The 16,076-nt window shown below is 44.6% G+C and overlaps 1 protein-coding gene across 4 annotated transcripts in view; it reads right to left on the bottom strand.

The window, feature by feature from the left end:
- LOC117222890 (zinc finger protein rotund) overlaps window positions 1–15,846 on the bottom strand; it is a 353,257-nt gene extending 337,411 nt beyond the window's left edge. For all 4 annotated transcript variants that reach the window (XR_004490780.2, XR_013034578.1, XR_013034579.1 and 1 more), the window contains exon 1: window positions 14,129–15,846. Coding sequence is in view for 1 of the 4 variants with exons in the window: in XM_033474911.2 (XP_033330802.1) it covers window positions 14,129–14,305 (177 nt within the window). In the remaining 3 variants the exon portion in view is untranslated. The remainder of the gene's footprint in view (window positions 1–14,128) is intronic.
- Window positions 15,847–16,076: the final 230 nt, after the last annotated feature.

The raw sequence follows: 16,076 nt of genomic DNA, 5'->3' as shown, positions 1-16,076 counted from the left end.
GGGTTCTTTGCGGAGGGAAAAAGGGGAAGAGGTGTAAAAAAAAGAAGAATCCTCCCTGTCGGCGTCGGGTGGCCGGGAGAGTCGCGCAGCCAAGCAGCCGAGCACCCGGGAACCCGGGGTATCCGGTGCGCGTTTCGCTGTCGTGTGTTCGCGTGCAGGAGGCAGTAACCCTGAAGGTAAGGCGAAATGCCACCTGGCAGCTTTTTGCGGGGCTGCGCGCGAGATGCGATATCGTTTTTGCCACAGGGAGCCCGAGTGGAGGAGCCACGGCTGCCCCTCTGCCCACCCGCCGGCTCGACGCGGCCCCACTTCCGGTCTGGGTTAGGTCGAGACGAGGTACGCCGACCAATCGGAACGGTTCACCACGCCTCCCCCACCCACGCGCACCTGCGTGCACGCCCACCGGTCGGAGGACGTGCTACCTGTGCTGGCTGCGCTGGTGAACCAGCTCTCCGACGGAACGAAGAGCGAAAGAGAAAGAGAGAGAAAGAGGGAGAGAAAGAGAGAGAGAGAGCGAGAGACGTAGGGAGCGGCGCAACCGACCAGAGAGGGAGGGAAACAGAGCGCCGGAGACGTCCTCCAGTCAACGACGCGCACGCTCCGACCTCACTTTCCTCTTTCCTTCCGACCACCTTTTCCTTTTCCCCCGGCCACCCTCCGCCTCCCCCGCACCTCCCACCAGACAACCCTCTCTCCACCGCCGGCTTCATCGCCGTACCGTTTCTCTTGTTCTCGACGCGATCTCCATCGCTCTTTGTGCTCGGAGACTTCGATGGCTTTGCATTGCCCACGATCGACGCGATTCCTCGAAATACTCACTCGAAGGGTGCAAGCTCTACCCTCTGGGGACGAATGCCAACGTATCGACACGACGTCAAGACCGCGCATCTTCCTCCAGAAGTTCTAAGCGTATAATTTGGTCATGTGCGTAAGATCAGGATATGTTGCTCAATTATGTTAATCTTCGACACACAGTCTACCACTCTGTGAGAAATATTCTCAACACTTTGAAAACTGCTCGTCCGCAAGGGATTCAACTTAGCTATGCGTCTAAGAAATTAAGATTAATCCTTTGAAAACGCACGGATTAATCCGCTCCGTTAGAACTTGACGACGCTTGGAAATAGATAGGGGTTGCATTATCTGCTGGAGATTTAACCCCTTAAATTACGATTTATTTGTAGCTTATAATTTGCTGGAAAAACAATATTATTGATAAGTATCGTATGCCTATATGTTTCTCAATGGATGTACATTAAGAACAACAACAAAATGGAATATTACCTTGGTTTGAGCGAACCAAATAATATAAATATATATTAGACTCTGTTCAGAATCTCCATCACGTGTCCGACAGGATACTGCAAGGCAAGAGGTTAAGCAGTCAACGACTGTGATTTACTATAATTTTTCTATATATTTCTAATACAACGATGCACAGTTCTCAGTAGATAAGGTACACATTACGTTTTGGTCAGACGTGTTGTTATAGTCTGAGTTTGGAGCTCCCTCGTGCGTGACTTATTACACCTGTGTTATTATTGTTAAAAAATCATACATGCGCACATTACCTATTTCTAAGAAAGATGTCGTGATTCGAACAGTGATCAATGATCGATCTATCTACTGATCGATAAGCTAGGTTTCTAATATCCTACGCGAACCAACCCCCAGTTCCATTACTCGGAAGAAATTCTGTTACGAAAGCGCAATTGACTTCGACGGCGGAAGATGGGCGTAGAATTCGCGGAGAGGAAGAAGGAGACGAAAGACACGGGGAGAAAATCAATCGATTCCGGTGTCGATATCCGTGGCCGGTGCATCGGCTAGAAAAGTTGCGCCGTGGCGAGAAAGGGATAAAAATCGCGCGCCTTGAACTTAACCGTACGAGGGAGGAGCGTGCGTAGCGTAGCGTCGCCTCACGGCCATTTTTGCGACAGAGCTGACAAAAAGGGCCTCGTGGCCGCCAAATTTGGAAAGCCGGCCGGGCCCGGGAGCGGCCTTTTACGGCCTCTTAGCCACCAATGGCCGCCTTCAACTTGAAAATCGAACGGTCTGCACGCCCGACTCGTGTTTTAACGCCTACGACACGTCTGTCCTTCTACTCGACGCGTGTCCCCCACCTTTTCCACGTTTTCAGACCGATATTTAACATCCGGAGAATCTTATTGTTACTTTGACTGCGTCGTCTTTGTTGCTACAGAGTTCCGCTGAGCGTGGCAGCACAGTGTCTAATTTATTTTGAAGATCGGTTAACAACCCCTTCAGTGGAAATTAAAAGTCTCGTCCGTAAACATTTTCAGTGCCAAACCCAAATTTAATGGGCGACACCTGTCGCATCTTTAACCCTTTCCCGTACTTGAACGAGTAAGATTTATAGCAATAAGCTGTTAGATATGAACGTTATTCCGTTTCTTCAAGTCGAAATCAAATTCTATTTTCTTGTCGCCAATATTTAGACATTCAGCTAGATGAAAATACACAATAAATATGAAGTTTCTTTTTCCTGTAAGAAATTATTGCTGCCGAAAATGTTCCGATCATTGTAATTGTGAATAAAATGGTACAACAAGGGGATAAACTTCTAAAAACCATACAAATTTCTTCAAATTGTTAAAAAAAGATTATTATGATATTTGCGCATTCTCTTGCTTTCTTGTTTAGCTAAAATTGTGCGATAATAGTTATGATAATGAATTACTAGGAAATAAACAATATTAAAAAGGAATTTAAATAGTTTGTAAATTATGTTCACGATAATTTCAATTATGTTAAGAATGTTTTTCTGAATTTCAGTCTAACTTAAAATGGATATTTTTCAATTTTTATTTAATATTAGCATTTATCCATTTGTTCCATTACAAATGAAATAGTGTCCACTATTTACATAAATATATTAAATAAAAACAGACACATTTTAGTTTTATTTTGTAATAACTCGTCGCACAGAGTCACGCTAAATTAAATTGTCTGCACACGCGCGTTTCTTTGAAAATAAATCGTAAAGCAAGGGACTTAGGAATCGTTTTCGTTTCTTCGTTTCGGAAAAATAGAACGGTCCGAATTATGACAACCATAAGAGCATCTATTTGATACGCGATTGTTTATGAGTAGAGTGTGCGTACCTTTATGCAAAATAAAAATATCTGCATTGATTGTAAGATATAGGGGTAACAGACGTGTATTTCTTTTCTCAATAAGCCTAATGAGTCGAACGTAATACAATAGTATCTTTAAATTGTTTACATATTTTCACTGTTTCAAATTTCATCATTTTTCATCATTTTTGCCATAAATGCATAGAATCCACAGTCTACTTATGAAGTTTTGTACAACCACTAATTTTGACTATTTCTCGTTGTAAAAATTTGTAAATATTGTTGAAATATGTATTGTATATATATATATGAAATATGTATAATAAAATAAATAAAATGTATAATAAAATAATAAATGAAATATATATTATATACATATATGAAAAACGCCGATGCAACGAGTTCCACAGCTTCTTTCAAAAAATACGGAGAAAGAACGAAAAAAATCGCGTTTTACACTAGAAGACCCCTTTAACGAGTTGCTGCAGCATCTTCGGTCCCGATTCTCGAAAAACCAGAAAAATGGCAGCCCCGGCGCGGCCCTGGCCAATGAAATTAAAATCAGTTCCCAGAAGTATCGAAAGAAACGCTTGAAATGAATCCCGCTCGGAAAAAAGCGCGCAGAAATTCATCGCGGTACACGCGAGGCGGATTTTCGCTCGGGAAACGGAATCCTCTTCCGCGTGCTCGCAACTCCGCGGCGGTACAATGTTTTTCTTACAATTAGTTAAACGAGCCGCATTCCCTCGCTCCCCCCACGTAGGAGAAGCCGGCGCGCCGGAGCTTTCCCGAGCGGAAAAATCAACACGGCCAGTTAATTTCATTCAGATTTATGAGAATTAATGAACAGGCCTCGGTCCCTTAATTTCCTTTCGCGGCGCTCCGTGACCGCGGTCCCACGAGAGGATTCCTGCTGCAGGTCGTCGACATCCTGCAACACGAAAATCTATCTATTTTGTGCCACGATCGATCGTCGTTTCGGGCACCGCGTTTTCGAGTGCAACGATTTTATCGTCGCGGGCGAGCGCGAGTTCTATGTTAACGAGAGAGGTAGACTCCCCTCGAAGTTGGAGAAAATGGCAAAAATGGTCCGGCAAAAACGCACGCTAATGTCGAAGTTTCCGGTCCGCGGTACCGGCAGCGATCAGCGCTTACGGTCGCCGAGCGGAAAAGTGGTGAGACAGGACGAAGGGGAAATTGGTTGCGCGTTGCACTTTCAGAGGACTTTTTGTCAGTCAGTCCTCCCGAGGAGCCAATGAAGTTCTCTTTCGTTCGGTCGTTATGGAGCCCTCTCCTCCGGCCGCGTTCCCGCCGACAGGTAAGAAATCCCGGGCAGAATTCGCGCCATGCGTCTCGAGGATACGAGGGAATATCTCCGGAATACATTCGCGGACCGAACGGGCACAGGAAACGGGCACGATTTCGACGAACTTTCAACTACGAGCTTCCTCTCGATTATCCGCCCCGCGGACGATACTCTGCTTTCGAAAGTTCGGCCGTTTTCCGAAGCGATATCGCTCGGCTTTCCTTGTCTCTCGGAGGATCGCAAAACGCTCGCCGTCAATGTTTTCCTTTTGAGATTGTTCCGCGAAGAGGCTACTATGTTTCCTTTTCCAGATCCTCCGGGAATAAAACACAGGAAGTAGAATGAGCTATCGGTAGCGCGGATCAGCCACCGAGGAATCCACAATGTAGCAAACGAACCGACGTTGTCTTTCAATTAACCCTTAAATAGTATACGTTGTACAGTAAATTCTCCCTAATTGACGCTCAGATTCTACACAAAAATGGACAATTTGGGAAGAGGGGGTACGATTATTCGAGCTTCGCGGATCGTTTTCATAGTCATCGATTGCCAACAATTATAAAGATGAGTTGCAAGACTCGAATAATCGTACTTCCGCTTCCCAAATTGTCCATTTTTGTGCACAATCTGAGCGCCAATTAGGGAGAATTTACTGCATTTCTATTTCATTTTGTGGTAAATGATTTTCCAGGTTTTTATTATTTTGCACACAAGCCGAGAATGAAATATAAATGGACCGTTCGTTTAGAATTACGAACACATCTTCTTGCATTTTTCATCTCGGGTTTATCGTGATCCCGGTGTACCAGCCATTTCTATGAAAATCATTACACTATAGTTGAGGGTTGATCTTAAATTTCGTTGCAATTGCGAAAACATACTTGTGTCGTTTAACCCCTTGCGACATAACCGTGACTATGATTCATGATGGGGATTTCTAGTAATAAACAGTTAATCGCTTACACTTCTCTCTCTTTCGTAACTGATCAGATAGATAACGAGATAATTATAGATAGAACGAGACAATTATTGTTTCTTGTATATCTTCATGCCTACAGATTTTATTCTTAGATTTGGATAACAGAAGGATCAAATTTTGTTTTAATTTGGAAGAAATAAAATAACGGTTGCAATGAGTAGAACGTGAACGAAATCTTCATCGCGTACCTAGCTCGTTACAGCGCAAGGGGTTAATGATCTCTTCGATAGAATGAGATCATTTTTGTTTCTTGTACGACTTCGTATACTTTTGTTCGTCGACATTGATAACAAACGGATCAAATTTTGTTACAATTTAGGAGAAGCGAATAACCTTTATAATTAGTTGATCATGTACGAAATCTTTATCATCAGTTTAACTCGTTGTTACAGCGCAAGGGGTTAATTATGAATTCGTTCCTTTGAGTAAGGATAATATTCTGCTCTGTTCGCATTAATATTTAAGCATGCAAGTAAATATACGTACAAAATAATTTCATTTGCTTCGAAAAGTTTCGTATAATTTTATGTCGTTCAAGAAGATTGCACGGAGCAAAAACACTGGGACGCTTCCACTGATGCTCCAATATCAAAGTTGAGCAAAAAGTAACCAAATTGACAATTAACGATTATAACTCGTTAGTTATTATAACTCTAATTTATAATAATTGGTCAAAAAGTAATTAGATTAATGATTAACGATTACAACTCGTTAATTACTATAATTATATATATATAACTAAATTATAACTAATTTATATAAATAGTCAAAAAGTAATCTAGCAAAAAGTAATCAAATTAATAATTAAAGGTTACAACTTGTCAGTTATTATAAGTAATCTGGTAAAAAGTAATTAGATTAATGATTAACGATTACAACTCGTTAGTTATTAAACTAATTTATAATAATTAATCAAAAAGTGATTCTCATTAATGATTAACAATTATAACTCGCTAGTTATTATAAATTATTATAAACCAGTAACAATTGTTAATCATTAATCAGATTACTTTTTGCTCATCTCCATGGAGAGAACTAGAAGAGGAGGTAGTATCGGCAGCAAAGACAAGACGCGTATAAAAATGGGCGTGCCTTGGAAAAAAAGGATGGCCGAAAGTCTCGAAGCGTTACAGCCTGGCTATCGATATCCACGATTAGCATAAGAATATGGGAATCCCTGGTTGACCTCAGATCGGGGGAACGATTGCCCGTAAGCAGGGCAATTAGTCACGGCCTTATGACCCGCATGCGCTCACGTTGCACCGCAATTATTCTCCTAATCTTCTGTCATCGCGCGTTTTCCCGGTAATCGTCCGCATTAAATTCATCTCCGCGCGGTTCGCGTAATCGGTCTGCCGGCCGTGTAAAGCAGCGGAGGGTTAAAGCCCGAAACACAGAAGCGCAGAGAGGCGCAGAAAACTCCGCGGCCGGGATATATAATATACATAATTAAAAGAGGTGCCTTCGCTAACTACCGTTGCAATTACACGTTGCTTGCCGGGTATAGAGGAGAGTACCTCCTCTCGTCGCCTTTATTCAATTACCCGCCGCGCTTGGCAAATCCGTGCACCGTAAACTTCAGCCATTTTTTGCCCCGCCCCCTTCCCTCGGTTTCCACGCGCCCGCGTTCTGCCTCGTTTTCAACAAATAAAAAACCACGAAAATTTCACCTCGAATCGGTCCGAATCGTTAGCGCTTAACGCGCCCGTTCGATTACTCAATTATTCCGACGATAAGTCCGGGGGGAAAAAATCAATTAGACTCCGGCCGAGAGTCGAACGGGGAGAGAATAAAGTAGCCGTTGCTAAATCGAGAAAATTGTGCGCGGGCTGGACACGCAACTGTTGTCGGAAGGGAAAGAGAGCCGAGGCAATCGGCGCGATGCGGTGCACGAAACGCTCGTTGCACAAGAAGCTTTTGATTCGCGCGATGGCATCATCCGTCCGATCGTCATCGATTTCCCAATTTCGTACGACGCGTTTCCTTGGCAAATTCAAGGAAGAAGTACCCCGAGAAATTCTCCCGTCGATATAGCCAGCACTTAACGAGTTAACGCAAGCTGTAATCGTCGAAAGCGCGGCCTACGGAACAATTTCTACGCGATCGCAACACAGCGACGCGCGGCCCTATTTAACCCCTTTTTTCCCGTCCGAGAAAAAGCATTGTTTACGGCCGTCGTATTGTCCGTGTTTTTATCACGTGGCCATAGAGGCCTCCTGCATCCGACTTGGCCGAAAAAAAAGAGGGAACTCGGTGCGCGGCAACCTGCTGGATCCTTTTTTTCCGCGATCGGGTTAATTGATCGGCAAAGGTTGTTCGATCGCACCATCGCGCCGCAAGAAAACCGCGACGGGGCTCTCGTTCGCGAAAGAAAATCTTGGAAACGAGCGTCGCCGTAACTGTCTATCAACCAGGATTATTTCCAACGCGGTGACTAATTGCCGGGAATTATTATGATCGATACTGGATCTTAATCGGTGCTCCGGCCACAAAGTCGCGCTCGCCGGCCGCTGCGAACGATCGATCGTGCTCGTTAACGGTTAAAGACCGGTGCGCGCGTTACACCGCCATTAACGCCTTAGCTAATTATCATTTCGCGCTAAGATAAAAGCCCCCGTCGAAGACCTATTACCGCGCCGATATCCCTCGTCACGGCACACCTCGGATCCGTCCGTTCCCACCGCGTCGTCGAATCGATTAATCCTCGATTTTTCCGATCGCCGACAAATTGAAACGACGAATAAAAGCCGAGAAAAGGGAAACGAAAAGCGGCAGAGTGAAGCCGAGGCCGCCGATTGCCCTGTTAACGCGTTATCGATCGATCGGGCCGGCCGAGGAGCTCCACGGATCGACGATCGATCCGCTACCAATCGATTTCCACGATCCTGCCGCACCGTTACATTCCAGCCGGGCAAAAAGTCGCGAAAAAATACCGCTTTCTAGCACGGCAACGATTCAAAAACCATTCTCCGCGCGGAGAGAGGAGAGAGAGAGAGAGAGAGAGAGAGAGAGAGAGAGAGAGAGAGAGCAGACAGGCGACCAGAGAAAGAGAGAGGAGAGAGAGGACCGTGTACACGCGAAGCGTTCGCGGCTTTTTACAGGCAAATCATTTTCACAGGTTGACACTACGGATTATTTTCTTGCGCGAAGCCGAGCCGAGCCGAGTCGAGCCGGGCCGGGCCGGGCCGAGCAACGCCGAGCCAAGCCGATTCCGACGGTTTTTCTCGCCACGTGGCAAGCCGAGGAGAGGAAAAAAAAGCCGAGCCGATCGGCGAAACGATTAATTACAAAGTCGGAGAACGATACGAGCGCGCGCACGGATCGGATAAAGCCACCTCAGCCGTGAACGATCCTCGATCTTTTCCAGAGTCCCTTTTTTTATTCCGATCTGTCTCGAATTTCACGGAACCGAGGGAGGAAGTCGATGTTCAATAATTGATAGACGCTGTGGCGACTCCGTTACGCGGCGGTTTTCACGCTAGAAGTTCCTTTTGTCTCGCTGTTTTCGGCCCGAACGATTGTTACAATGTGTTTTGAAACCGATTAATTACGTCCGTGACCATTAACCGTAGGGTTCTGCATTCCGGCGACGGGGTTACATCATAGAGAGTGAGATTCGCGACGCAACTTTTTCGCTCCTCCGCGAAATTCTTCCGCTTTTATATTGTATATATTTATATTGCATTATATTATATTATATTATAGTATAATAATAGTAGTAAATATGGTATAATAATTAATATATTTATAGTATATTATATTTGTTTTACATTTATACTGTTATATTTAACTAAGCAATTGTTGCTTAGTTAACTGTATCTTGATTCGACACTTTTAGCGTCGGCCGAATGTGTCTGAAAATGGTAACCGTTTTTGTGAATTTTGGATCTTTTTGTCACGAATGACAAAATTTCATACAACAAAATTTTTCAGCGATGTTGTAGCATCTGCTTTTATCTTGCTCTTAAGTTATCGTTTAACCATCAGCTACGAACTTAGTGTTATTTCTCTATCATTGAAATCAACGCTTTTGATCCGTGAATACTAAAAAAATAATAATAACAATAAAATGTATCCGAGCAAAAGAATTGCGTCAAATTGTGTAATTTAATAAGGTTTGCGAACAAGGTTATAAAAGATTTGTAAATAATCATAATTATAAAATTCATTTAGAAAAAGCATACTACATAAGAAATAAGAGCTTTATGAAAAATATTAAGAAAATAATATTAATAATCCCAGTCAACGACTGGGTAGTTGTTTCATGATTAACACTAGATTTGCGGAACCCGTCAAAATGACGGGTCACTAATTTTTTAATTCACGATTATTCATATCGTAAAGACACATTTATCAGTTATTTATTCAATTTATACGTTACAGTAACACTTGTTAAAAATCAGAATAAATGTCTTGTCGTTACTTTTATAAACTAATATAAAACAGCCGGTTTTTTGTGCTCCGTAGATCTAGCTTTAAACCGAGAAACTTTAGATATGAATTTAGGACCGTAAGACAAACAGATTTTTCTTCTGGAAGTGTGCTCACAAATGCTTCCGTCAAGAGATATTCGCTACCAAAGTTGTAGAACCTAGCAATGCAAGCCATCGCTATAATTCAGGCTTATCGCGTATATTACTGTAGAAAATTCTTGTATTTATTACGAAAGAACTGTAATTGTTACATACGTCGTTTAGAATGATGATCTCCAGCTTGGAGACAAGCATTACGCCTATCAATAACGGAAGAAGTGGCCAATTGACGTTGTACGCCTGTCGTCATTACATTACACGCTTGCGCTGTTCTCAATTTTAACCCTCGCAGGACGAACGTGGGTGGCTCGAGGATAAAAATTACACTTTGGAATCTGTTTCTCCTTGATTTTGGTACGGGTCAAAAAATGACGCTGCTTTGGCCTCCGCAAGGTTCGTCCTCCGAGAGTTAATGTTTGTATGTGATATTAAGAGATTGCTTTTGCTGAACAATATATATATATATGAGCCGTTTATTTTGAAAGTGGCATAAGTCATTTTGTTTTTAAGTCGATATATTTAAGGGTTTGCGTTTTAACACGTTTAAAAATATGGATGCTCTTTCGAGAAGATTTACTTGTATTTGTTATCTCAGGATACCGAGTTATTTTTCTCAGTATAAATAATTTCGTATAAACATTAAAAAATCACCACTTTTCATTACGGTAAAGTGACTTATGCCACTTTCAAAATAAACGGCTCATATAATAATCGCAGTTATCTCTGGTAATAAATACAACAATTTTCTGCAGCGATATACTTGATGAACCAAAATGGTTTCGATAGCTTGCACTGCTAAGTTTTACAGCCTTTGTAGTAAATATCTCCTGACGGAGGCATTTGCGGGCATACTTGCAGAGGAAATATTTGTTTGTTTTACGGTCCTAAATTCATATCTGAAGTATGCCGGTTTAACCCTGACGCACCCTGTGCAGGAGCGACGATTTATTGATCTATTACGAGCTGATGATGTTTGCTTCAATTATTCAGGATCAAACCGGAGACTGTAATTAAACGCGAATCGGCTGACGCGTCTGTGCGCGGCTGGCGGTATCTACTTGCTTGAAAACCAATCGAATAAAATGGACAATTATTCGAATAATTATCGATCGGAGGCCTCTGCCAGCAATCGATCGGTCAAATTAATTAATGGAAACATTAATGGTTGTAGAAACATCGGCGAGACGGTGCTAACGAAGACTGCGAATCGGCGTTGCTCTGTAGGAAAGTTGATCGAACCGCATTTCCCGCCGGCCCGGTATTGTCAGACATTAATTACCGAAGCGCCGCAATAATTCATTCCCGGCGGAGATGCAAATAACACGCGGAACTCCGTTCAACGCGATGAATGTCCGGCGATTAGCTTCCGAAGCGCCGGGTCCCCGGTTAACGCGCGATAATCTCGATATTAATCATCGTCTTCGGAAGCGCATAACGCTGTTATTGTCTTCGGAAGGATAATTCGCGAGATCGCTGTAAAAAGATCGTTCCAGTCCGGCTTTTTGCCGGGCTTTTAATTGTGCGACGATAAATGGAAACGAGGAGACGATTGATCATCCGGGATCGTCGGTTGGATCGCGACGGTTCCACGTGAAAAATTGCGATGCCATGCTAATCTCCGGAATTATCGATTAATCGAATCAACGACTCGATTTCTTCTGGAATAAAATTCCAAGGCGACTCGCAGATACGAGATCCAGGGATCTCGGTAATTTCGCGCCAGCGCAGCGCGCGGCGCGGCGCGGCGATTTACAGGCGACTCTTTGCACTCCAATTTAGAGAATGCTCGACGATTTCCTAATTATGTTTGATTTACTACACGATCGTTTCGATCGCGGGGAAAAAAGCTAATCTCTCGGCTTCCTATTCCCGGGGCACTCCGCGTTTTGTAAATTGTTCCCAGCAAGAAACGCGACGCGAGTCGAACATCCTCGACGAATTTCAGAGGGAATCCGATCAGCCGGAGGAAAAGTTCCCGGCTGGAAAAGTGTTTCGTTATCGCAGAGCTATGTATTGCGGTCTGTGGATCGTTGAAAAGCGAGCTTCGAATTTCTTGAAATGTTGCGCGTGTCAAGGCTGATAGACCTAGTGGAAAACTTTCTAGCGGCATCGACGACGAAAGGATTTTCCTATTCCATAAAAATGTGTCTCGTCGTTGCCCTTCGTTTATTTATCTATCTCTTTCTCTCTCTCTCTCTCTCTCTCTCTCTCTCTCTCTAGCTCTCTCTTGCTCTCTTTCTCTCCCTCTTCGCAATTATGTCAGCGGTTTGGTATGAGGATTCGCTGCTACCGAGAAGCCGCGTCTCGTTGACGAATAGCGAGAAAAATGAGTCGCGGTTTCAACTGGATTCGTAACACCGTATTATTCTTTTTTCTTGCCGGCAACTACGGTTCCGCGGAATTCCCCGAAACACGTTCGAATTTATGACCGGGGAGAGTGAAGCTGTTTTGAAGCTAAGCTAAGCTGTAACGGGGCAATGTCTAACAAAGGTGACTGAAAAAAAAGGAAACATGGACGATGGGGAACAAACAAACCAATTCCGACAGCGCGCAGAGAGGCTCTACTTTTTGAAGGAGCCTCGAGGCATGCTCGAGTGTAACGTAGATTTGGCGAGCGCAAAATGCTGTTTTAATGCGACTAGAAAACGCGAGGCCCCGGGGAAGATCGAATCGGGATGTGAATGGATCGTGGAAAGAAAAAAGAAAGAAGCATGCCTCGTTGAAGCCAATAAAATATTTATGGATCCGGTGTGATGTAAATGCCGGTAATCTATTCGTACGTCAAATTACAGTGGCTATAATAAATAGTAACACGTGGTGGCTTTTTTTCTGTCATTCGCGAGTCAGAGCCGCCGCGGCTCTTGAAATGTTAATAGAGACGGCGCTGGACTTTGCAGAAACGCTTTCTTTAAATAGTAGCACGGCGATCAAGAAATTAAATGGATAATAGATCGACACGATCTTTGACACTCGGCCATTAAATTGTACTACATTTGAAACGGTGGAACCTGAAGAAATACACAACTTGCGGGACTTCTTTGCGCCGCTAAAAACCGTGCTCCAAAAATGTCTAACAACAACGGCGCGCGTCGACTGCTAGAGTGACAAGAAAACCAAAAAAGTTGACGTCTCATTCACAATCTTGTTTAAAACCAGGCATGATATAGTATAAATCCAATGGTCCAAGAACTTTGCTTTTCCGTCTTTGTAACATAAATCACCCTGTAGCGAGATGAAGTAAAATACGATAACGTTCGACATACGATTCTTGGCAATTTTTAATTTTAATTTTTAAGTTTTGTTCATTTGAACGTTCCCGCTTGACTCATGATTAACGGTAAACCTATCGAGCTCTAAAAGTGACTAACATGCGTTGCTTTATTTAAGAATGTTAAAACTGAATTTATTTAGAATATTTGCCATTATTTATAAGCTCCAGCAGAGAAATTTATTCGGTCGTTTCTTAAGAAAGGATCTTCGCAATTCGAACAATTTGAAAATAAAGATTGCGAGATCGGTCATTGCGACCAGCATGGTAGTTTTAGTGCTGATCCACATGACCCTAATGGCTATATTAACCTAATGGTATAATTATACTCTCTTTACTCCACAGTTTGCAAGCAAACGTTTTACAATTCTTTATAAAACAATATATTTCCCGTGTTGCAGTAAGTATATTGCAAAATATAAATAAACCCTTAACCGGTCAAGTATCGTCCATTCCCAAATTCTACAGCTATAGTGAGCAGACTTACGCCCAATAACAAGGTACTAGAAAATCGAACGTCTAAAACGTGTTTGCACCAAATTCTCAGAAGCGTCGCTAACACTAAAACCAAGAGCACAAAGGGTAGTGCTTCGTAACGATGAAAAGACGGTAGTTAATTTTTATTCTAAAACAAGCTTGTATTAAAAAATATAATCGATCGTAAAATGTATTCGGTACATAAAGGTGTCTCTGTAATGTCAACAATCTTAAAATAAAAGCGAACGAGAAATCGGTGATTTTTACCGACTTGGTTAACATCGTATTTCTCTAGAGGGAAGGGCTAAAAATCCCAGGCCCGGTTAAAAGTCACGGTGTCCACGAGCAAGTGGACACGAGTCAACACGGAGCGATTGGATCCGCGTCTCGAAGGTGTTCGGCAAACCAGCGAGGACGCGAGACCGTAGAGAAGCCGAAATCGAAGGGAAGAATTGTTCGGTAACTCACTTTGCTCTGGACGTAGTCGAGGGCCAGCATGCAATCCGAATATCCGCTCTCGGTCTTGATCGTGGTGCCGGCTTGTCCTGGTCCGGTGGAGCAGAACCCGGAACCGACGACTCCGACGGGGCCCCCGAGTCCCGCGGCGGCCGCCGCCGCGACGCTGTCCCGGTACCACGGATACATGTTGCACCAAAACACCCGTGGAGGCGAAGTCCGCCCTTCGAAAAAAGATCTATCCCCTCGGACGATCACGCAGCAGCCCGTTCGAAACGTTCCCTCCGATTTCGAACCGCGGTCCCAGGATGCCGCGGGCCTCTGGTGACGTCACTGGGAGCACTTGCGCCGCGACTCCGTCGAACGGTGCCGTCCGAGTTCTCGGATATCGTCGAATCAAGATACACCGATCTAGTCTCTTTTCTTGCCGTGTAACTCGCACGGACAAAAGCAAATATCCCAGGAACGTAGTATCGCTGTGCCCGTCTCGACGCGTTTCACTAAAACCCGGAGCACAAGGAACGGTATAGAACGTAACCGATACACATACGTTCGACTAGCGCGGTACACTGGCACGCGCCAAACACCGCGGATACGAATCGACCGAAGGTAGGCGACGAGGCTATGTAAACAAGCCGCGTCCTCACGGAGACAAGGGTGAACACACTCTGTTATGTTTCTCCCGTGCGACGCGACCTTCGGCCAAGGGTCCCTCGGCGATAGTAAGTACAGTTTCTACTTCAAAATAGACGGCACCGGTGTGTCTTCTTGCTCTTCCTCTCCTGCCTCTGTTTCTCTTTTGACTAGATTATTCGATACGTTGCCCCCCCTCTCCCGTCGCTATCTATCTATTTATCTATCTAGCTATCTATCTATCTATCTATCTATCTTTATATATATAGATATATGTATATATATATAACATCTACATATATGCGTGTATATATGCTGTCTGTTCTTTTTTTTATAGTTTCGTGTAGGTTAAGAATTTGCTATTGCACACGCGTGATTGCACTCGTTAAACTGCACCAGACTTACTTCGATGGTCCACGAGTCCGCGGTCCTCTGTCCCTGTCGACCACGCTGCTCACTGTCATTGCACGCCTCGTTAAGTCCGATCGTGTCACTGTCTTCTTGTTCTTCTTCTCTCTCTCTCTCTCTCTCTCTTTCTCTTTCTCTTTCTCTATCTTCGTCTACTCGATGCCACGGTAGAAGACGTCCCGTCGACGGTCCATGTTCTTCGTCCTTCGTGTCCGAGGAACGTCGCACCGAGTGTCCTGGTTCAGCTGAACCCTGGCGGGTACCTGGGTCGGTCTACCGGGTCACCCGTGAGATAACCTTCGGCTTGCGGACGCGCCATGCGACGCCAGACACAAGCATAATCAAACCCGTGCGCACACTGCGACCGGTTCACACGCGAGATACCGACGAACAGGTCCGCGGCGACGAACGTGACGCGACCGCGGCCATTTTAACCGGCGGCGAGAAGTGGCGCGAAAACCGGCTGCGCCCGGAAAACGCAGCCTCTTTTCCGCTGGCCTCTCGTATACGCGATCGATGGAGATCCGATCGGCGCCGTTCCACCACCGTCTCTCCGCTGACAGGCGACCGTGCTTCTCTGACTTTTTTTCGCCGTTGTTTTTGCTCGGTGTAGCCAGGCCTCGGGAAAAAAACAGAACCGACGGGGCCCGGAAATCGTGAACCGTGGACCGCGGACGCGGTTTCAGCACTGACGCGGGAGTCGCGATTCGAACAACCGTTCGGCCGTGCTCGGACCTACTCGGCTGCCGTCGGCCGCGCTCCGCGCGATACATCGCGACTTGCTCGTGGCCGACCGCCGTCGGTGGGGGTAACGAGGCGCCCAGGAGGGAGGGGACACGAGGGAGGGGAGACGGGCGGGTTTTCTTCTCTTTCTCTCTCTCTTTTTAACCCCTTCTCTTCCACCACATTCTCTCTCCGT

This window comes from Megalopta genalis, chromosome 12 (assembly GCF_051020955.1).
Source record: "Megalopta genalis isolate 19385.01 chromosome 12, iyMegGena1_principal, whole genome shotgun sequence".
NCBI classification, from domain to species: Eukaryota; Metazoa; Arthropoda; class Insecta; order Hymenoptera; family Halictidae; genus Megalopta; species Megalopta genalis.
The sequence above is the reverse complement of the archived record's forward strand: the minus strand, read 5'-3'. Positions and strand labels throughout refer to the sequence as shown.